At 40.2% G+C, this 18,732-nt stretch overlaps 1 protein-coding gene across 2 annotated transcripts in view; it reads right to left on the bottom strand.

Moving 5' to 3' along the window:
* Nucleotides 1-18,732, bottom strand: part of TRAPPC10 (trafficking protein particle complex subunit 10) — a 92,030-nt gene that overhangs the window by 29,446 nt on the left and 43,852 nt on the right. For both annotated transcript variants that reach the window (XM_065578336.1, XM_008176459.4), the window contains exons 9-14: nt 17,092-17,206; nt 15,645-15,721; nt 12,112-12,203; nt 10,600-10,740; nt 9,345-9,457; nt 2,302-2,816 (exon numbers count right to left, since the gene is read on the bottom strand). In XM_065578336.1, the coding sequence (XP_065434408.1) occupies nt 2,302-2,816; nt 9,345-9,457; nt 10,600-10,740; nt 12,112-12,203; nt 15,645-15,721; nt 17,092-17,206 (1,053 nt within the window). The remainder of the gene's footprint in view (nt 1-2,301; nt 2,817-9,344; nt 9,458-10,599; nt 10,741-12,111; nt 12,204-15,644; nt 15,722-17,091; nt 17,207-18,732) is intronic.

Genomic DNA, 18,732 nt, shown 5'->3' with positions numbered 1-18,732 from the left:
GAAGAATGCAGCCTCTTGCAAAAAAGCACTCTTTAGTGCTTGCCGTCTTAATACTGCAGACTGAAAAACGAAAGCATAGACTGCACTTAGCCTGTAGGCTAAATAGAAAAGTTAGATGTTGAGATGGTGACAGACAATGAAAGAAGGGGATGGAAAAAAAGATTAATTTGAGTCTCAGGAGAAGTGGGGTAAAACACACAGGTCATTATGAGAACATTGGAAAAAATTCAGTGACCAGCACTGTTAAAACCTCCAATTTTTAAAATAATCTATAGTTCTGCTTTTGTTCAGTTCTGTATAAGGTTGCAAAGTTAACTACTAAAACATTAGGAAATGTCAAAATTAATTCAGTGTATTATGAGGCAGTGTATAATTACAAAATCACATACGGTTTTATTCAAGGACCATTGCCTCACTCAGTATACAGGACAGGCAGAGCTCAGGAAATGAGGCAAAAATTCAATATTTGTTTTTATACTCAATGCATTGCTTTACTTACTGCACACCATCTAGACACTGTATTGAATACAGAATTATTCATTTCCTCGTGGTTTATCTACAGTTTGCTCATCACTGTAGTATCCAAGTTTAATGCACACCCCTCTCTGGAGGTCTGAAGACTTTTTTTTAATATACAGACAGGGAACTGAAGCACATGATTAAGGCAAAAATTTTTTGCAAGAGGCTGCATTCTGAAATACCTATTTTTCAGAATATTTTAAAATGCTATATAGACATACCAAATTATTCCTCACAATACCCTGTCAGGCTAGTCAGTAACTATTATCCCCATTTTACAAGTGGGGACACCAAAAAAGTCAAAGTGATTTGCCTAAAGCCACACAGCAAATGAGTAGCAGAGCCAGGATTAGAACTCAGGATCTCCTAACTCCCAACCCCATACACTCATTCCTCCAGTCCATACTGCCTTACTGCTAGAGGTACGAAGCGTAATAGCTCTCAGGTTGTGTCGGGCTCAGGCTAAGGGGCTGTTTAATTGCAGTGTACATGCAAATAAATAGCCCCACAAGCCCGAGTCAGCTGGCACGGGCCAGCTGCCGTTTTTTAATGGCAGTGTACATACCCTCAGTGATTTCAGCTGCAACTGAGTACTTAGCACTTCTGAAAATCAGGCCCCAGAGATCTCAGGTTGGGCACCCAGAAAATAAAGCACACACAAGTAGTGACCATCTTTAAGAATTTTGGTTTAAAGTTACTTGCCCAGCATCATATATATAAAAAAAAAAAATCTGTGGCAGAGGCAGGAACACAACCAGTTTTCCTGGCAGCATTCAATTGGCTTAATTAGTGCCATCCCTTGGGTAGGGTGAATCGGGGCGACTGCTCTGGGCCCCGTGCTTTGGGGGACCCCATGGGCTGGTGGATTGGCCAGTGCAGTCAGTCCCGAAGAGACGAATCAGTCACTTCTGCCCTGGGCCCCGAACCCCCTTAGGGACGGCCCTGAGCTTAACTGTATATACACATTTCTCTCTTCTTGCAGCTCTCTCCTTCAATCACTACACACCTTCTATCTTCTGCAATGAATGAGACTGAGGTCCTTTGGGGAAGAGTATTGGTAACATAGCTGAAGACTGTCATACTCACAGGGAAGAATTAAAAAGTTACACAAGCAACCTTAATTCTGACATTTCCTAAGAGCAAGTGGTTGACTTTGCAATCTTAATATTCTTATTTTTTTTGTATGCAATGATTACTATAGCTGCTATCACACCATACTCTGGAAATGAGCAACCACCAACATGATTATGTATTGCTACAGCTAAAACTGGCTGATACTGACTCTGGAAAAAAGATTACCTGTAATAGAACGCAATAAGAAAAACACCTCCCCGCCTGGAACCTTTTATGCATTACTTCGAGCAAGTCTGACTATGGAACAAAAGAATCTTACCTTTTCTAGAACACGATGGACAATGAACATCGCAGTTTGTGACAGATGTAATACTCATCTGAATTCTAGTTGTTAGATAAGTTTTATTTTTATTAAAGTGATAACTGGATAAATAAAAATGACTTAATGAGTTTGGTGGGATCATTCTAGTCTCCCATTTCTGCACATCAGAGAACCAACCACACAATTTAGCAGAGTTAGCAGCCTCTCTTCACAATAGGCCAAGGTCTGCAACAAGGGCGAGCCAGGAAGAGGTTAAGCTGCATTGGCAAAGCTGTGGCAGGGGAGCAACACTGGATACCACTTGCCAGCACTACGCCCTTCTCTAATCAGTGCTTTTAGATCTTCTCTTTCATGAGTGCTATGCTCACTCAATTGTAAAAACATACCTGAGTTCTGAATGTTATTGTATTGACCCCTGGTTCCAGTATAAAGTTGCTACATCTTAACATGTGAGCCCCATCCTCTAGAGTCACCCCTGAGGGCATTTCCAGAGAAGAGCTGCTCTCCTGCCTTCGCAGTAGCATGTGCACATTTTTGCAGATTATTCCCGTCGTGTTCAAAGAGTTATCCGAAGGGCTCCTTTCGTACATTTCATATAACTCCAGTGCTGGCAAGTTATTTCTTGAGAAAGGGAAGCCTGCAACCTCATTTGGGAAGCTGATAATACCGTTGGAAGTTTTGTGTTTAGTGAGCCATTCAGCTGTTTTCCGGTAATTACTTTTCTCAATGCTGAAGTGGACATTGACGGCAATCTGATCCACTTCGACTGGGACGGGCATTTGGCTCAGCAAAGTCAGCTCAATAGACAACATTCCACCCACATGGATAACAGCATTTGGAGGGTCAAAATGTAGAGTTTTCAGCTGTGCAAAGGAATGCATAGACAGTATAACCTTTTGACCTGGAAGTACAGACAAGAACAAGGTATTTTACTCCACTCTGCTTTTGGTAATGCAAGGTTAGCCTTTACAGCAATCCATTTTTTAAAAAGTTTAGAAATTTTAAAAACTATGTCCCCGCCCATTCCAAAGTGACAAAAAACATCACCTTCTTCTTAAGCTAAACGGAATAAAAAGTTTAAATTCTAGATGCCTAAAATGAAATATATTTTAAAGTTACAACTTTAGTTCTGCCTCAAATACAATTATTGTAGTGAGAAAATCTGACAAAAGAACTGTTCGTGTCAATAGCTTTTAAGCTACATAGTACACCTACACCGCAAAAAAAAAAACCCCCAAAAAACACACGCCACACTCATGGCAACGAGTACATGTCTCAACTGACTCGGGCTTGCTATACAGGACTAAAAATAGCAGTGTAGACATTCCCACTTGGGCTGGAGCCCAGGCTCTGGAACCCAAAGAGGGGAGCGGATCTCAGAGCACCTTTTTTGCAGGGGCAAGGGGGCAGTGTAGATGTACCCATAGCAAGATCTGTTATTCATTGAACCTCTTCAGAATCACTTACTAGTGTAGCACAGTATCATAAGACTAATGCTGGGCTATTATTCTTTATGCTTCTGTACACCTGAACAGTTAATTTAATATGACAGAAAAAAATATTCCAGAGGACATACCACCGGAGCAAATGCAAACTCATGATAGTTGTGATCAGAGTGGTGCCTGGAACCATTATCTACACCAGGTCAGGTTCCCCTCACTCTTACATCATTGCTAGATGCCAGAAAACAACAGTGACAGACACTTAAAAAAAAATTTCAACTAGGAAGCAGGTCTAGCATGACACATCAATGGTATTTCCAAGGTGTCTTCACTGTTGTAATCTAAGCAGAACATCAAGAAATATGCACATAAAGATGAGCAGTATATCTTCAGAAAAAATTGCGGCGAAGTGTGCTCGGAGTTTAAATCATAGTAAATGCTTCTGAGGACAAAGTATAGGCTGGAGTAGAGGAGAAAATCAAATATTTATCAAGGCAGTCAGAAGAAAAGCCATTAGCCAGAGGGGAGCACAAGGCTGACACTAGAGAAGGCAGGACAACAGTCTGCAGAGCATGATTTCAGAGCTACAGGGAATGGGATCCAGAGGCAGAAAGGTAAATCAGGGAGTGTAAGATGGTCAGAGATGAACTGTGGGCTGCCTTGGTAGAGGCAACAGGGAAGTAGAAAGGTGAGGAAAAACAGAAAAACTAAAGAACCTTTCTGGTACTCAAACTGAACATGTTAATTAGTGCATCATCCACTATTGCCAATAATGCATGAACTAAGAAGGGCTTCCAAAAGTCTCTCTCGGCCTAATACCATTACAAAAAGTGGACAGACCAGAATTTAGATAGAGAGTTATTATGGGTTATAAAATGAAACAGAATTATGCATTATAGTAAAGAATCCACTGCATGACAGTACAACAAACCTGCAAAAGCCTTCAGGAAATTCAGAGTTACAGATCCTATCAGGCCCTATCCTCTACTCACAGAGCTGCACCTAATTCCATAGAAGCAGAAACTGAGGGCTCAAAATTTGGCTCTCTTAAAACAGTTATAAAATCCCAAAGAATTGGGAACCATCTTGTTTATTATAACATTTCTCTATACAAGTAACATCTCCAGTGACTCCAGATCACAAACCCTTTGGGTTTGTCTATACTACAGTTACAACATGGTTCCAATTTGTGGTACAGACAGAACCCCTCTCTGATGGACCGCAACCTTGTCATGGTGGAGAGGCTTGCATGGGCTAAAGACCCTCAGAGCTATGTCATCCGGAGCTTTTATACTCCTGGTAGGGTACCCCTTGGCGAGCAGGTCTGAGATGAGGCTCATGACTAACCATGGTCCAAACTTCAAAAAGACCCCCACAGTGGATCGTGTGCATAGAGAGGACCTTCTAGTACTCTGCAGCTGTGAAGGCGGATGAGGGCTGCATCCCTCAAGGAGAGAGGCCCCTAGTTGTCTTGGATCTCCTTGCCACTGGGTCAGGGTTTTCCTCCTGTCAAGTTTCGTGTGGTTACTGCCTGCACACCAGTTTCCCCACGTTAAAAGATTTCACGCACAGGCCTCTGCCAAAGGGTTCACACCAGCACAAAGTCCTGCAGTGATGGACGAGCGGCAGGGAAGGACAGAGCAGTGATCTCTGGGAGTCTTTAGTCACAAATCTGCATGCAGGCGGCAGCCATGTTATGGTTGTTTTGTCCTTGGTTGAGACAGAAGTGCATTTCGGCAGCAGCGGCTGTTACTGACCAGGCCTTTTCAGGATCCCCTCTGATCACCCCAAATGGGGAGGGGGCTAGAAAAGGTGCCCCAAACATAGGCGGTCTCACACTGTTCCGACTGGATGGCCGTATCCAGTGGGATCACTCAACTCTGCGGCTGAAACAAGAGATACAAAACAATGAATTTTGCCACCTGGAATGTCCACACCCTTATGGGCTCTCAGCGCAGCAAATGCCCAGAAAGAAGAACTGCCATAATTGCCAGAGAACTGGCAAGACTCAACACTGATATTGCAGCTCTGAGAGACCTACCGAGCCGATGAGGGCCAATTAAAAGAGGATGGAGGTGGCTACACCTTCTTTTGGAAAGGAAAGCCACCTGAAAAGACAGACATTCACACGATTGGCTTTGCCATCAAAAATAAGATCGCCAGTCAGCTTTTGGAGCTTCCCGTGGGGATCAATGAGCGTCTCATGGCTCTTTGGCTCAAGCTTAGTAACAACCAATATGCCACAGTCATCAGCACATACGCCCCAACACTCTATGATGAGGAAGACAATAAGAAGCAGTTTTATAGAATTCCCGATGCAGTCCTCAAAACCAACCTAAGGCCAACAAACTCATCCTCCTGGGAGATTTCAATTCCAGAGTCGGACGGGATTCCCAGCTCTAGAGAGGCACAATATGCAAAGAAGGGGTGGGAAATGTAAACCCCAATGGTATTCTCTTTCTCAGCAAATGTGTGGAGCATGACCCGCTCATCACAAATACCATCTTTAGGCAGAGTAACAAATTTAAGACCACCTGGAAACATCCTCAGTCCAAAACACTGGCACCTCCTTGACTAGGTTATAGTCAGACCCTGAGACTATACCAACGTCCGTATAACACGAGCTATGAGAGGTGCCGATCACTGTTGGACAGACCATCGATTAATAAGATCAGTCATGTACCCGCAGCTCGCTCCACCACACCACAAACACCCAAAGACTAAACGAAAGCGGTACAACGTCAAAGCACTTCAAGACCAAGCCAGCCGCGAGACGTTCCAGCAACATCTGAGAAACTCTCTAACCTGCCTGACATCACTGACATTCAAGAGCACTGGGATCAACTTAAAAACACCATTCACAATGCATGTGCTGAAACCATAGAATATTCCACTCATCAGCACCAAGACTGGTTTGATGAAAAAGAGGAAATCCTAGGATTAATTCAACAGAAAAGAAATGCATTTTGTAACTGGCAAAATGATTCCTCTAACAAACGAAAACATGAGGACTATCATCTGCTTAAAGCCAAAGTAGGCTATGTGACATCAAAAACAAGTGGTGGCAAGAGAAGGCCTCTGAGATCCAGGATTTTGTAGACCACGATGACATGAGAAGCTTCTTTCAAGCAAAAGCTATATATGGGCCAAGCTCCAAAGGCCCAACCCCCTTACGTTCTCAGGATGGCTCCACCCTCCTTAAGGACAATGCAGTTATTAAACGACACTGGAAGGAGCACTTTGAGAGCCTACTAATCCACAGGCCAACCGTCTCTGAAGACACCATCAAGTTTATTCCACAATGCCCAGCAATGGAACATCTTCCTGATCCTCTATCTTTTGACAAAGTCTGGGATTCCATCACTCAAACAAACAAAACAAAAACAAAAAAAATCAAGTCACCAGGCCCAGATGGCATCCCAGCTGAGGTTTTTAAAGCTGGTGGAACAATGCTCCAGCACAAACTTTGCCAACTCCTCGACAAAATCTGGACCTGCAAAGAAATTCCACCTGACTAAGAATGCCAATATTGTTACAATATTCCAGAAAGGGGACAAAACTTGGTGTGGGAACTACAAAGGTATTGCTTTCCTCTCCATCACAGGAAAGATTCTTGCCCAGATCCTACTAAACTGTCTCCTCCCCTCTCCCGAGGAACTCCTCCCCGAATCACAGTGTGGCTTCAGGCCATCCCGAGGCATAATTGACATGACCTTCGTGGCACAACAGATTCAGGAGAAGTGCGGAGAGCAACACCAGTTCATGCAGAGAGCAACACCAGCAATGTTCATGGCATTCATCGACCTAACCAAGGTCTTTGACTATCAATCATGATGCCCTATGGAAGGTGCTATGTAGGTCTGGCTGTCCACAGAAATTCATTTCCATCATCAGACTACTCCATGATGGGATGACTGCCACCATTTTGTGCAACGGCTCAGAGACCGAACCATTCACCATTTGCACCGGTGTCAAGCAGGGCTGTGTCATTGCTCCAACACTCTACTCCATTTACCTTGCTGTGATCCCGATTCTCATTCACGGCTGCCGTCCTGATGGAATCAGGATTGAGTATCGTATTGACCAACTCCTCAATCTTCAATGTCGCCAAACAAAAAGATCACGAGAATTGGCATCACTGACCTACCGTATGCAGATTGCATCATTCTTGCACACCCAGAGGCCGACCTGCAAAGCACCCTAAATCTTTCTCCAGATGCTTATCCCAGCCTGGGTCTCTCTCTCTCTCTCAACATCAGGAAAACCAAGGTACTTTATCAGCCCTCACCTGCACAAACTACTCTTCGGACTCCACAAATTACCATCAGCGGAGAACCCCTGGAAAATGTGGACCATTTTCTGTACCTTGGCAGCCACCTCTAACAAACAGCCAGCATTGACACAGAAATTGAATACAGGATCCGTTGTGTCAGCGCAACTTTTGGAAGATTACTCAAACAAGTCTTCAATGATAGGGATCTACAAACAGGTACCAAGATCTTGGTTTAAAGACAGTTGTCATCCCCACACTTCTCTATGGGTGTGAGACCTGTGTAACCTACAGATGTCATCTCAAGCGGATGGAGTGGTTCCAGCAGCGCTGCCTCAGGAGGATTCTCAGGATCAGCTGGTAAGACCGATGCACTAACATCAGCGTTCTCTCTGCAGCCAATGTCAGTAGTATAGAAGCGCAGGTCATGAAACACCAACTCCACTGGGCTGGCCGCTGTGTACGTATGCCTAACACTTGCCTTCTGAAACAAAGTACTCTTCTCTCAGTTAAGTCAGGGAAGAAGGGCTCGCCGAGGGTAGCAGAAGCATTTCAAATACATACTGAAAGTACATCTTAAAAAGGAGGCATCAGCCCAACAAACTGGGAGGACTTAGTGCGTAACAGAACACAGTGACGCCACACCATACAGCAAGCCACAGCTCATTTTGAGGAGAACAGACGTGCTCATGAGACAGAGAAGCGACAAAGGAGGGAAGAAAGGGCACAACCCTCCAGCCAACAGCTATGTCTCCCCCAAGATTACACCTGTCACTTCTGTGGGAAAATCTGCAGGGCAAGAATTGGCTCCTCAGCCACTTAAAAACTCACCAATGAACCCCCTTGGTAGACATCAGCCTCGTATTGAGGGATAGCCAAAGAAGACGACCAACAGAACCTAACTATGTTGCAACCAAACAAAGGCCACTGGGCATTAGCAGAGTTAAAGAACACTTAGGTCACATCTACATGCAACTATTGATTAAAGCAACTGGGACCATGTTGCTACCAGTTTCATGTTGTTTTCTGCCCTTCTGGGGGCAAACTTGTGCAGGAGCACATGTGACTACTGAAACAAGCTGAAACTAAGGGGATGAGAAGGTGAACAAGAAACAACAATATGCAGGAAAAGGATATATCAATAGACCACAAAAGGTAGGAAACATTTGAAAAAACAAAGACCTTACCACATGAGCAAACTTCATAGCTATAATTCAGTACTGGTGGAGCTTCACTAGCTGAAGCAGTGCTGGGAGTTGTAGCGAAGAGGGGGGCAGACAACACTGTGGTAAAAATGCCCGTGCCCTGTCTACATTACATCTTACACCACTAACACCAATGCTCCAGCAGCAAATTATAGATACAAGATATGCTAGTGTAGATGCAGCCATAGGGGAAAAAAAAACAAAAACAAAAACAGGACTACTATAGTAGAACTGGAGGAAAAAAATTCACTCAAAAGAACCCCCCAAAAACACACACACCCCTAAAAACTTGAGGGGCTTTATGTGAGAGAGGTGGAAAAAAGATCCCGATTTGTCAGATAAAAGTGAAATTAAATCAAATAAATAATTGAATACATGTGGGGTTGTGGTCCAGAAGTTAAACACAGAGCAGTGAGCTCTGATCAGAAAGACTTGCTATCTCCCTTTGAAAAGAAAGGTTAAAGATCCGATCAGCTGAAATATTACAGTCAAATATTTAAATCTAGTCTCACCTTTGCCCTCTGTTTGCTGGTTGGCAAAATTTAAAATTTCTTGGCAGAAGTGCTGGCGCTCATCTTTTGTTAAGTGATCATCACTGGCTAAAAGACTGCTTGTTTGAAGATAGCTGACACACCACGTTAAGGAACTGAGGGGAAAGGACTACAATCCATTTCAGAAACACTTTGGTGGGGGGGGGGGGGGGAAGAAATGTGATTCATTTTTGTGTTACTGTTTTTCTATCCTCCAGATACTGGATAAGCTGCTTTAGCATCAACAAAAATTCCCCATTAGAAAATAAAGCAATGGGAGGGTTCACTATCACTAAAGCCCATTACAGAAGCATCTTTTTATTTTACTGCAGATTATCTAATAAAAAGTTATCCAAAATGTAGTGACTGTCTCAAACATATTACTGACTGGAGGAAAATTCACTTGCTCTTTACTAACCACAGATAAATGAATTGCAGGGCCAAAATATTGATGCATTACATTACACTGTGATAAAAATTAAATAAGCTCTAGCATTTGATTAAATTCTAGTTTATTGGTGTACACCATACATTTAGTGCACAGAACTCCACTCTGGGAATCTGCCAAATGTGATAGCAGCACTTACCATAACTAATCGTAAGAAAGGAATTTATATTCTCTTGGAGTACAAGGACTTGCTGCTGTACAGTATTCATTAAGACTACATCATCATTAGCTCAACGGCATTTTTTGTAAGAGCACATTTTGAAACATACAGAATAAAATTTTCAAAAGTGCCCATATGACTTGGGAGCCTAGGGTCCATTATTAGAGGAGACTTAGATTTAGGATCCTAACTGCCTAACTGAAAATCAGTTGGACTTAGCCTCCACTATGTTAACGTGTAGGCAGAATCTCTGTACAGTGTGATTTTTATTGGACCAAAAATAAGTAACATCATACAAACTTTAGGGCCAACATACCCTTTTCTACGGGTGCCAACAGAAAATGTGTACACTAGATTTGTTAGTCTAATATAATGCATCACATGATCTATGCTTTGTCAGCTCTGTCACAAGGACTCAGATGTTGAAATACCAAACAGGCAAACATAAGAACAACCTGTATAAAGAGATCAAAGACATCAAATGGACTGTAGAAAAATCAACAGACTAATCTCATTGGCTACTGACTGGACTCTCTCCAGCCTCACATCCAACATATTTAGGTAAGAAAATATGCATGTCAACGGTATGCCAATCTGAATTTTCCAGGTTTTTTTATTTTAGAAGATACTTTTCAATTTGCCCAAGGTGTTTCTGACATTCTGCTAACTGCTTTCTTGTATGTGTGATAAGCAATGCCCAGCCCTCAGCAAGGTAAGTTTTTAGTGCTCCTTGAAGATAGACCTCTGCCTTCTGTGGACCCTTCTTCCTCCTGGAAAATAAAGAATAAATAATTTGCAACTGATCTAGGTATAACAGAATGCCATGGACACAAAACTTCTCTACATATACCCCAAGCCCCAAAGTTCTAGAAAGTAAACAAAACTGAAAAAGCAGCCACTTTTGAGATATACGCATTGAATATGCACTTGACAAAGTATTGTAATGGATGATCATGCTATTAATTTTGCCAACACTGTATATCGGGGGATTGCTTTTGCATTTCACCCAAAGCCAAAAGTTAATTTTTAGTTAGAAATACTACAGTGACTACACAAAGCATTCAAACACAAATCTGTCTCGGAAAACATAGGAACCAAAGTCAAGGTTCTCCCCCTGCCAGCCCATTGGGGTCATTAGTGTGATGCAGCTGTCTCATTTTTATAATTAAAAACACGCTTATTCAACAAGTTCTAAGTATACTAAAACTGAAAAGAAAAAAAAAAGAGGAGATAGACCATTTAATTACAAAATAGCTCTATACAATCCCCATCTCATGTCCTTCAGGTCAAAACCTGAGTGAATTCATGACCCTCATACTATGGCTGGAAGGTCTGATTAGCTATGATGGATCAGCAAGAGAAAAGTTCCAGTATAACAGGACCCAAACCAAAACACTGCCCTACTCTGAAACTACCTGAAACGTAAAACTGGGAAGCATTAATGAAATCTCTTCAGAAGAGCTTAACTGCACATTGGTTTACCTTCCAGTGTAATTTAATGTTGAGCATATTGCAATTAATAATAAAAACTCATTAACACATACAGTATGTGTTGGAAATCACATTAGAAAACATGCCTGAAAGCTTTTTAGCCTAGAGTACGTGCAAGTATCATCAGTCAGTTAATAAAAACTGAAAGGACGGACGGCTCAGGGCCAAAAATTCACTACTAACTGCTTACTCAGCACATCTGGATAGTTATCTTTATTATTCCCCCACTCCACCCCAAAAAGGGAGGTGGCTGTAAATTGTTGCATCCATTTTCTGTGCAGAGTTCTTAACTGTGGAACTCATTGTCCTCCTGGGCACAGCAGAGCCTAGGGTGATTTTTCCCAGGCTAGTGAGGAGGTGACCAGTTGAAGAATATAGGATGGCTAGCGGTCGGATTGCCTGATTATTATTTTGGGTATCGCAGTTTGGCATGACAGATTATTAGTGTATCTCGTTAATTTTTTGTATTATGTATTTTATTACTGAAAGAAAACCTATTTAGAATACTTGTATTAAGAGTAACTGGACTATTAAAAAAATTCTATTGTTAAATGCACCTTTCAGAATACAGTTAATTTCTCTTACAGACTGTGTCCAAGTTTTTCAACACTATGGTATTTTTAGAAGACATTTTTTAAAAATTCATTTACATATAAAACTCTGCTAAGTCCTTTCCAACAAGTTTAGCCGAGCGAATTCTTCCAATATTTGTGTACATTTCAATGGTGGCATGGGACAGATCCTGTTTAAAAGTAAAGAAACAAGAATGTAACAAGTGCAAAACATGGAACAGAAAAGAATTCACAAACCAAAAAACCCAATGAACAGCTCAAAGTGAACATAATTATATGCTGATTTTTGTATAAGATTTTGTTTAGCAATTGTACACATAAGATACTTCACAAGGGAAATGCCACACAATTATGCTAGTTTATTTGAAGGTACAATCATCATCTTAAAATAAAAATGTCTTGAAACAAGTTATCAATTACTACAACAACTGAAAGAAACTGGAAAAAGATTTTTTGGGGGGAGGAGGGGGCCACGCAGGGGCGCAGATTTTCTACACCTGGTAACACTGCATCTAAGTAGCCATCACTGTTTCCCCTGTATAATCAGTAACCCTCTATGTCAGTATTACACACAGCAATAGAGGAAAGAAAAACATCTTTTGAAATAGGACAATGAGATTTTAATACCACAAAAACTGACAGGGATTAAGGGCAGATGTAGTACTTGAAACTACTTCTAACTCATTTTTAAAGTGACTACATTTCTAGGTGACAGTATTCTGTTACCCTCTAGGCTAGATTTTTGTGCATCCTGTTCACATTTATCAGATCATTAAAAGTTTGTACAAGAGCCTTGTCATTTGGGTTTCTAATCAAACATTATGCAGCACTACTTGGAAATGTGTGCATGTACTGCTGGAGTGAAAGATCATGTAACTGGTCCTATTCTGAAATAAATTTAATCTGAATGTAAGAGGAACCTCAATCAACAGGTACAAATCCCAAACAAAGAACTAAGAGTTAAAGTTGTACATAGATATATTTTAAAACATTTATACAGTTAAATAAATAGTTTGAGGTGCTCTGCTGGAAGACAAGCAACCCAGAGTTAAGGTTCCACAACCAACCTTGAGCCCCATTCCCTACACATCCACAACCTGCTGTTCAGTCTCCTTAACCCCCCCCACCCTTCCCCCAGCTAAATTTCTAATATGGCTACAGACCTCTCTCCCCCGAAAACCACCAAATAGATCACACGTTGGCAACCCCAACTCCTTCAGTCTCCTCATCCACTCTGGGCCACAGATACCAACATTTTGTATCATTCTATCCATATACAGGTTAGAAACACAACCCTCCCTTTCTGCTATGTTCTGCAAGATTTCACCTCCCACATAGCCTAAAGACAGTCTTTCCCATTCAACGTTTCACAATTAAGATCTTCCCTGTCGAGTCTCTATATACAGACTAAAACCCCGTCTTTCTCTCATTAACATCTCATAATGGTTTTAGACCACCCTACAGATGGGGTTCTCAAGTTTCATTCCACGACCCCCTTCTGACAACAAAAATTACTACACAATCTCAGCAGGGAGGTACAATGCCTGAGCCCAACCAAACCCCGCTGCCTTGGGCAGGAGAGGAGTGGGGAGGAGAGGATCTGAAGCCCAGCCTGTAACCCCAGACAGTGGGGCTTGGGCTTTGGCCCTGGGATCCAGCATGTCTAATGCCAGCTCTGGCGACTCCATTAAAACAGTTTGAGACCCGCTGAGATAGATCAAACAAATTCCTACCTTGTCAACTGTAGACATACTGGCTATAGACACCTCAGTTACATACACACAAGATAGGAGCCAACATGTGTGTAGTAGAATTTACACTTGATATGAAAAAGTTTCTAAAATTGTTGTGACTTGTTAATCTTTGTTAATTAGGACACTACAGAATCAGGGAAAGTAGTTCGTGGAGTTGTAGCTCAGCATTTTCTGACTTTCAAAATTAAAAAGCCCTCCAACACTACTTAAAGTGTATATGAATATTTCAAAATTTTTCAACATCCAGAATTCTTAGTTTTAGTTGAAAATTTCTTTACTTTTCTAATTGATTAAATTGATATTATCTTGATATTGTGTTGTCAGTAACTAGAAACGTCTCGTTATAAAAATATGAATGTGCTTTAATTTCCGATTATATTTATTGATGCAACTGAGGTTGGAAGTATATACACTTTTACAGTGTGCACTAATTACTTGTATGCATTAGAAATTCAAATAAGTTCTGTGTAGCCAGAAGCACAAAGGAATTTCACTAATGTAACTTCCAAGCTCTGCAGGCATTTATTTAGCTTACAATTTCTTAAATTCTGCAAGATCTCAGAGATTACTAGAGACCTTTACAAAGCTCTCAGAAGTTCAATTCAAATTTTTGCATTGTCATTCCAAAAATTTACCAGTTTACCAATTTGCATTAGTTCTTACTGAGAAATAATGTAGAACATCAAATTTGAAGTGTTTAGACCGAACCCTTTTTGAGATACTTTCACAAAACTGAAAAAGGGCCCAATTTTCAAAGTCCCATATTTTAAAAGTTACTTGTTCAATTTCCCTTAACCTCTTCCATACCAAATGTCACTGGCCTAACAGTATGTACAAGTTTCAGGCACAAGGAAGCTTTTTCATAAAGAAAAAAATTGGGTGACATGAAAAGTCTGACTTAATACTAAGTAGCTTACAAATATAACTACAGAATTATTACCGTGGCTCCATAAGAGAGAAAAGGAGATACCACATTACAAACAAACAAATTATGATTCTTTAACATACAACTAAGGTCTTGATCATTCAACAAGATATGCTATCTCCAACCCTTACACCTATGCTGAGTGTCATCAGCTTCAATAGGACTAACATTATACTCAGGAAAAAAATCCCATTGAAGAGCAAAGCGTAAGAAAATTTCCCCAAAAGCTGGATGCAAATATCAGCCTGTTTCCTGAACAGATCTAATTTATCCATCATATAATCTAAGCTCAGAATAATATATAGTTTCTGAAAGTATGGGCAATTTTTTTTAGAACAAGTTACAAATCCATTTACATTCCCATAGTAATAGGTATTCAAGTTAAACCAAAAATTTCAAAACCTCGTGCCTAATGTTAGGCTCCCAACTCCATATTGTGACAGTAACTAAAGGATAGTGCGCACATTTGAATGTCAGGGTGTGTCTTCACTACCGGCCGGATTGGCGGGCAGCGATCGATCCAGCGGGGGATCAATTTATCGCATCTAGTCTAGACACAATAAATCGACCCCCCGAGCGCTCTCCTATCAACTCCTGTACTCCAGCTCGGCGAGAGGTGCAAGCAGAATCGACAGGGGAGTGGCAGCAGTCGACTCACCGCGGTGAAGACACCACGGTAAGTAGATCTAAGTACGTCGACTTCAGCTATGTTATTCACATAGCTGAAGTTGCGTAACTTAGATCGATCCTGCCCTCCAGTGTAGACCAGGCCTCAGACTGCATAAATGCTGGAATTCAGATTTGAGACCTTAACATTAGGTACCCAAGGTTTGAAAATGATGGCCTTAACCATTCCATGAATATGCATAATATGTTCACCATTTTCTGTATGTATATTTACTACAGTGTAAATTCTTTTATGCCATACTTACTAAGTAGTGTTTTTCAAAAGCTTCTACAGATGATAAGGCCTCCTTGAGTTTCTTATAAGGACTTTGTGCGGTGTTGGCTTCAAAAGAAAGTGAACAAGATACTGACTTACAAACAGATTTTTGTTTTAACATGCAATAATCAAATGTAGAGAGAGAACATTATTTTTACGTTATGTGCTACAGTTAAAGATAGTCCAAACTATTTAGGTAACTTAATCTTGTTTTTTCAAATTCTAAATTAAAATGTCTAGTTAACAGGATTTATTTTACTGACCACTACATGTGCTGCTACAGTCAAAATTCAAGTGACATTACAGCAGCTAAGAAAACTTCCCTACACTGTTTTAAAAATACTGTTCTATATCACATTCACCAAAATATGTCAGAACATAAAATTATATTTAGATACTCCCCTGTATCTTAACAAGGTTAATACTTCTCATACTTACCCATTTTAGGATTTATAAAAAACAGTATGAGAAGCTTCTGTACTTTATATTAGAGAGACAAAATAGGTGATGTAATGTCTTCTATTGGACCAACTTCTGTTGGTGAAAGAGCCAAGTTTTTGATCTTACAGAGAGCTCTTCTTCAGGTCTGTACTTTATATGGTATTTTAGTCTCTCAAATGACTTTAAACTGTTGCATTCTACTAGAAAAGTCTGCAATACTGGAACTTAAAAAAAGTTGTTTGGTTTAACGTCTTTATGTCACTCCAAACACTTGGTGAGGAAAAAAAACTACCAACTGCAGCAAGTCAAAAATTATAAAAGGGAAAACTCGCTTTTAATGGAATTGCAGTAGACTGCATATTGCTGGATTCCCTTTCACTCATTATCCCACCTGCAAAAGTAGAATTACATCTCAGCATTTGGCAAACAGTACAAATACACTAATTGTACTAGTAGATATTTAACATATGGAATGTTTTTCATTAATTGTTTAGAGATTCAGACTAATACAGAAACAGAAAGCCAACTAAATCTATGTGGTTCTGACTAATACAGTACAATTATGTCACTTTATAGCCCTAGTTACATACAGGGTATACAATATCAGATAAGGATTCTTCTGTTTCATTCTCAAACTGAATTTTAATTGTAAGGCTTGTAGTAGGAGCAGTAATAAAAGTATAATTCAGAACCAAGAGTGATCAGAGATGTCTGCTGTCGCACCTCATAATGTTGATAAATTGAATATATACTGGGAAATCCACACTCCGCATTAAAGGGTTATAATTAAAAAAAATAATGAAATACACACTATACCACTCAAAGAACATATGCTCCCCCTTTTTCCTTCACCCCCACAGTATCACGTGTACATTTATCCACTTACAGAAGTGAACTTAATTCTCCCATCGAAAGATCTAATATAAGAGGGAAGCCACCACATATTTAAACAGATAGCAAGGGATTACATAAAGTATGTACATTTTTGGTAGTACCTGTTTCAGGGCGCTCTGCTCCCAAGCCTGCTAACAGATCAACTGTTCTGTTAAGATCTTCTGAATTAGGTCCCTTTTCTGACACAAGTCCACACAGGTAACCAAGGGATTTTAGCTATGGAAATAAATACAAGCCATAAATAGGTTTCAAAAGTTGCGAATATCCATACAAAAAGCCTTGCTAACAAATGTCTTCCACATCATGACTCCCAACAGATCAGTACAGGATGTTTTGATAATAAATACTATTGTCATATTACTACACTTATAAAACCTTTATTAAAATTGTCTCCTCAAGGGACAGACAGGAGAGCCTTCTAAAAGTGGCTGAGCATTTTACTTGGAAAGCTGAAAGGAATCTTATTTAAGACTACATTATATTTACGAGTCAATAACTTTTGGTATTAAAGACATTAAAAATGTAAACACTCCGTACTTTTTATAAAACATCTGAAATATCGATACTTATTAAACCCAAGGGTTTGGGTTTTTTGTTTGTTTGTTTTTTAATGTATAGAGAACAACTTTGATCTGTCTGGCAGTTACTAACAGACAGGTGCATTTAAAATACCAGGTTTAGAATATTTAATTAGCGTTGTGTTTCAGTAAAAAAAATTAAACTACACAACTGTATGAAGTCCAGAGCCTCCAATGTACGGATTGGATGGATATACAGGTTGAAAACTCGTAACACATATAATTATTTATATAATGCTGTATGTGATGTGAAACATTTCTTCTTGAACAGAGTGCCATTAAAGATGTAGGTGAATAGTTACCAATCATCATGGGACTGAATTGGGGGTAATTTGCTAAATTGTGTGTCAAAGGATACTATCTGACTGAAGGTCAACCCTGGTGATTATTTTCTGATGTGAAGAATTAGATTGTCATTTTAGCATAATAGAGGTTACTGATCAACAAGTTATCCAATCTATTTTATAATAGGGTCTCATTACTTGTCTTGCCCCTCGAAGTAGTAAATTTCACACTGTGTGGACTAATATTTTCTTTTAATGGTTCTAAATGGACTTTTTGTAATCCCACCTCATTTGCTGTTTTGCCATTGGTTCTGGTGCTCTTCACTCCATGCCTCTAACACTGCAATCCTTCTACAGACTAACCTCTCCCTGCCCATTATGTTTCTCAACATTCTCCCTCCTCATTTATCCACTCCACCAATTATCTCCTCAACCCTATTTCAAAGCCAAGGGCATCCCCAGAAGTTTTAATATAATCAGTTATACATTGTAATAATGACTTGTAAGTAGCCTGATGTACCCATCACCTCCTTAACTATTTTGCTTGTATGTTTTTCCATTTTATCCTTTAGCCTTGCCTTTTTAGGATATAAGCTCTTCTGGGTGTGGACTGTCTTCCTATGTTTATACAGCACCTAGAACAATGGATCCCTAATCCTGATGGGGGATTTTAGGAGGTACCATATTATAAACAGAGTAAAAATAGTAATTAATAAAAAGAAAATGTGAGAAAGTTCCCAGCAACTTGGGAGAGTAGCAGATAAGTGGGCTGTTGACGCTAACATTGTCAGTGAGAGTCAATTATTTCTACTGTAATTATACAACAGCCATGATTTCTATATTGTAACCAGATTTCTACAAAATCCATAATATGCTGGAA

Source organism: Chrysemys picta, chromosome 1, assembly GCF_011386835.1.
Source record: "Chrysemys picta bellii isolate R12L10 chromosome 1, ASM1138683v2, whole genome shotgun sequence".
NCBI lineage: Eukaryota > Metazoa > Chordata > Testudines > Emydidae > Chrysemys > Chrysemys picta.
Note: the sequence above shows the minus strand (reverse complement) of the source record. Positions and strands in the feature narration are given on the sequence as shown.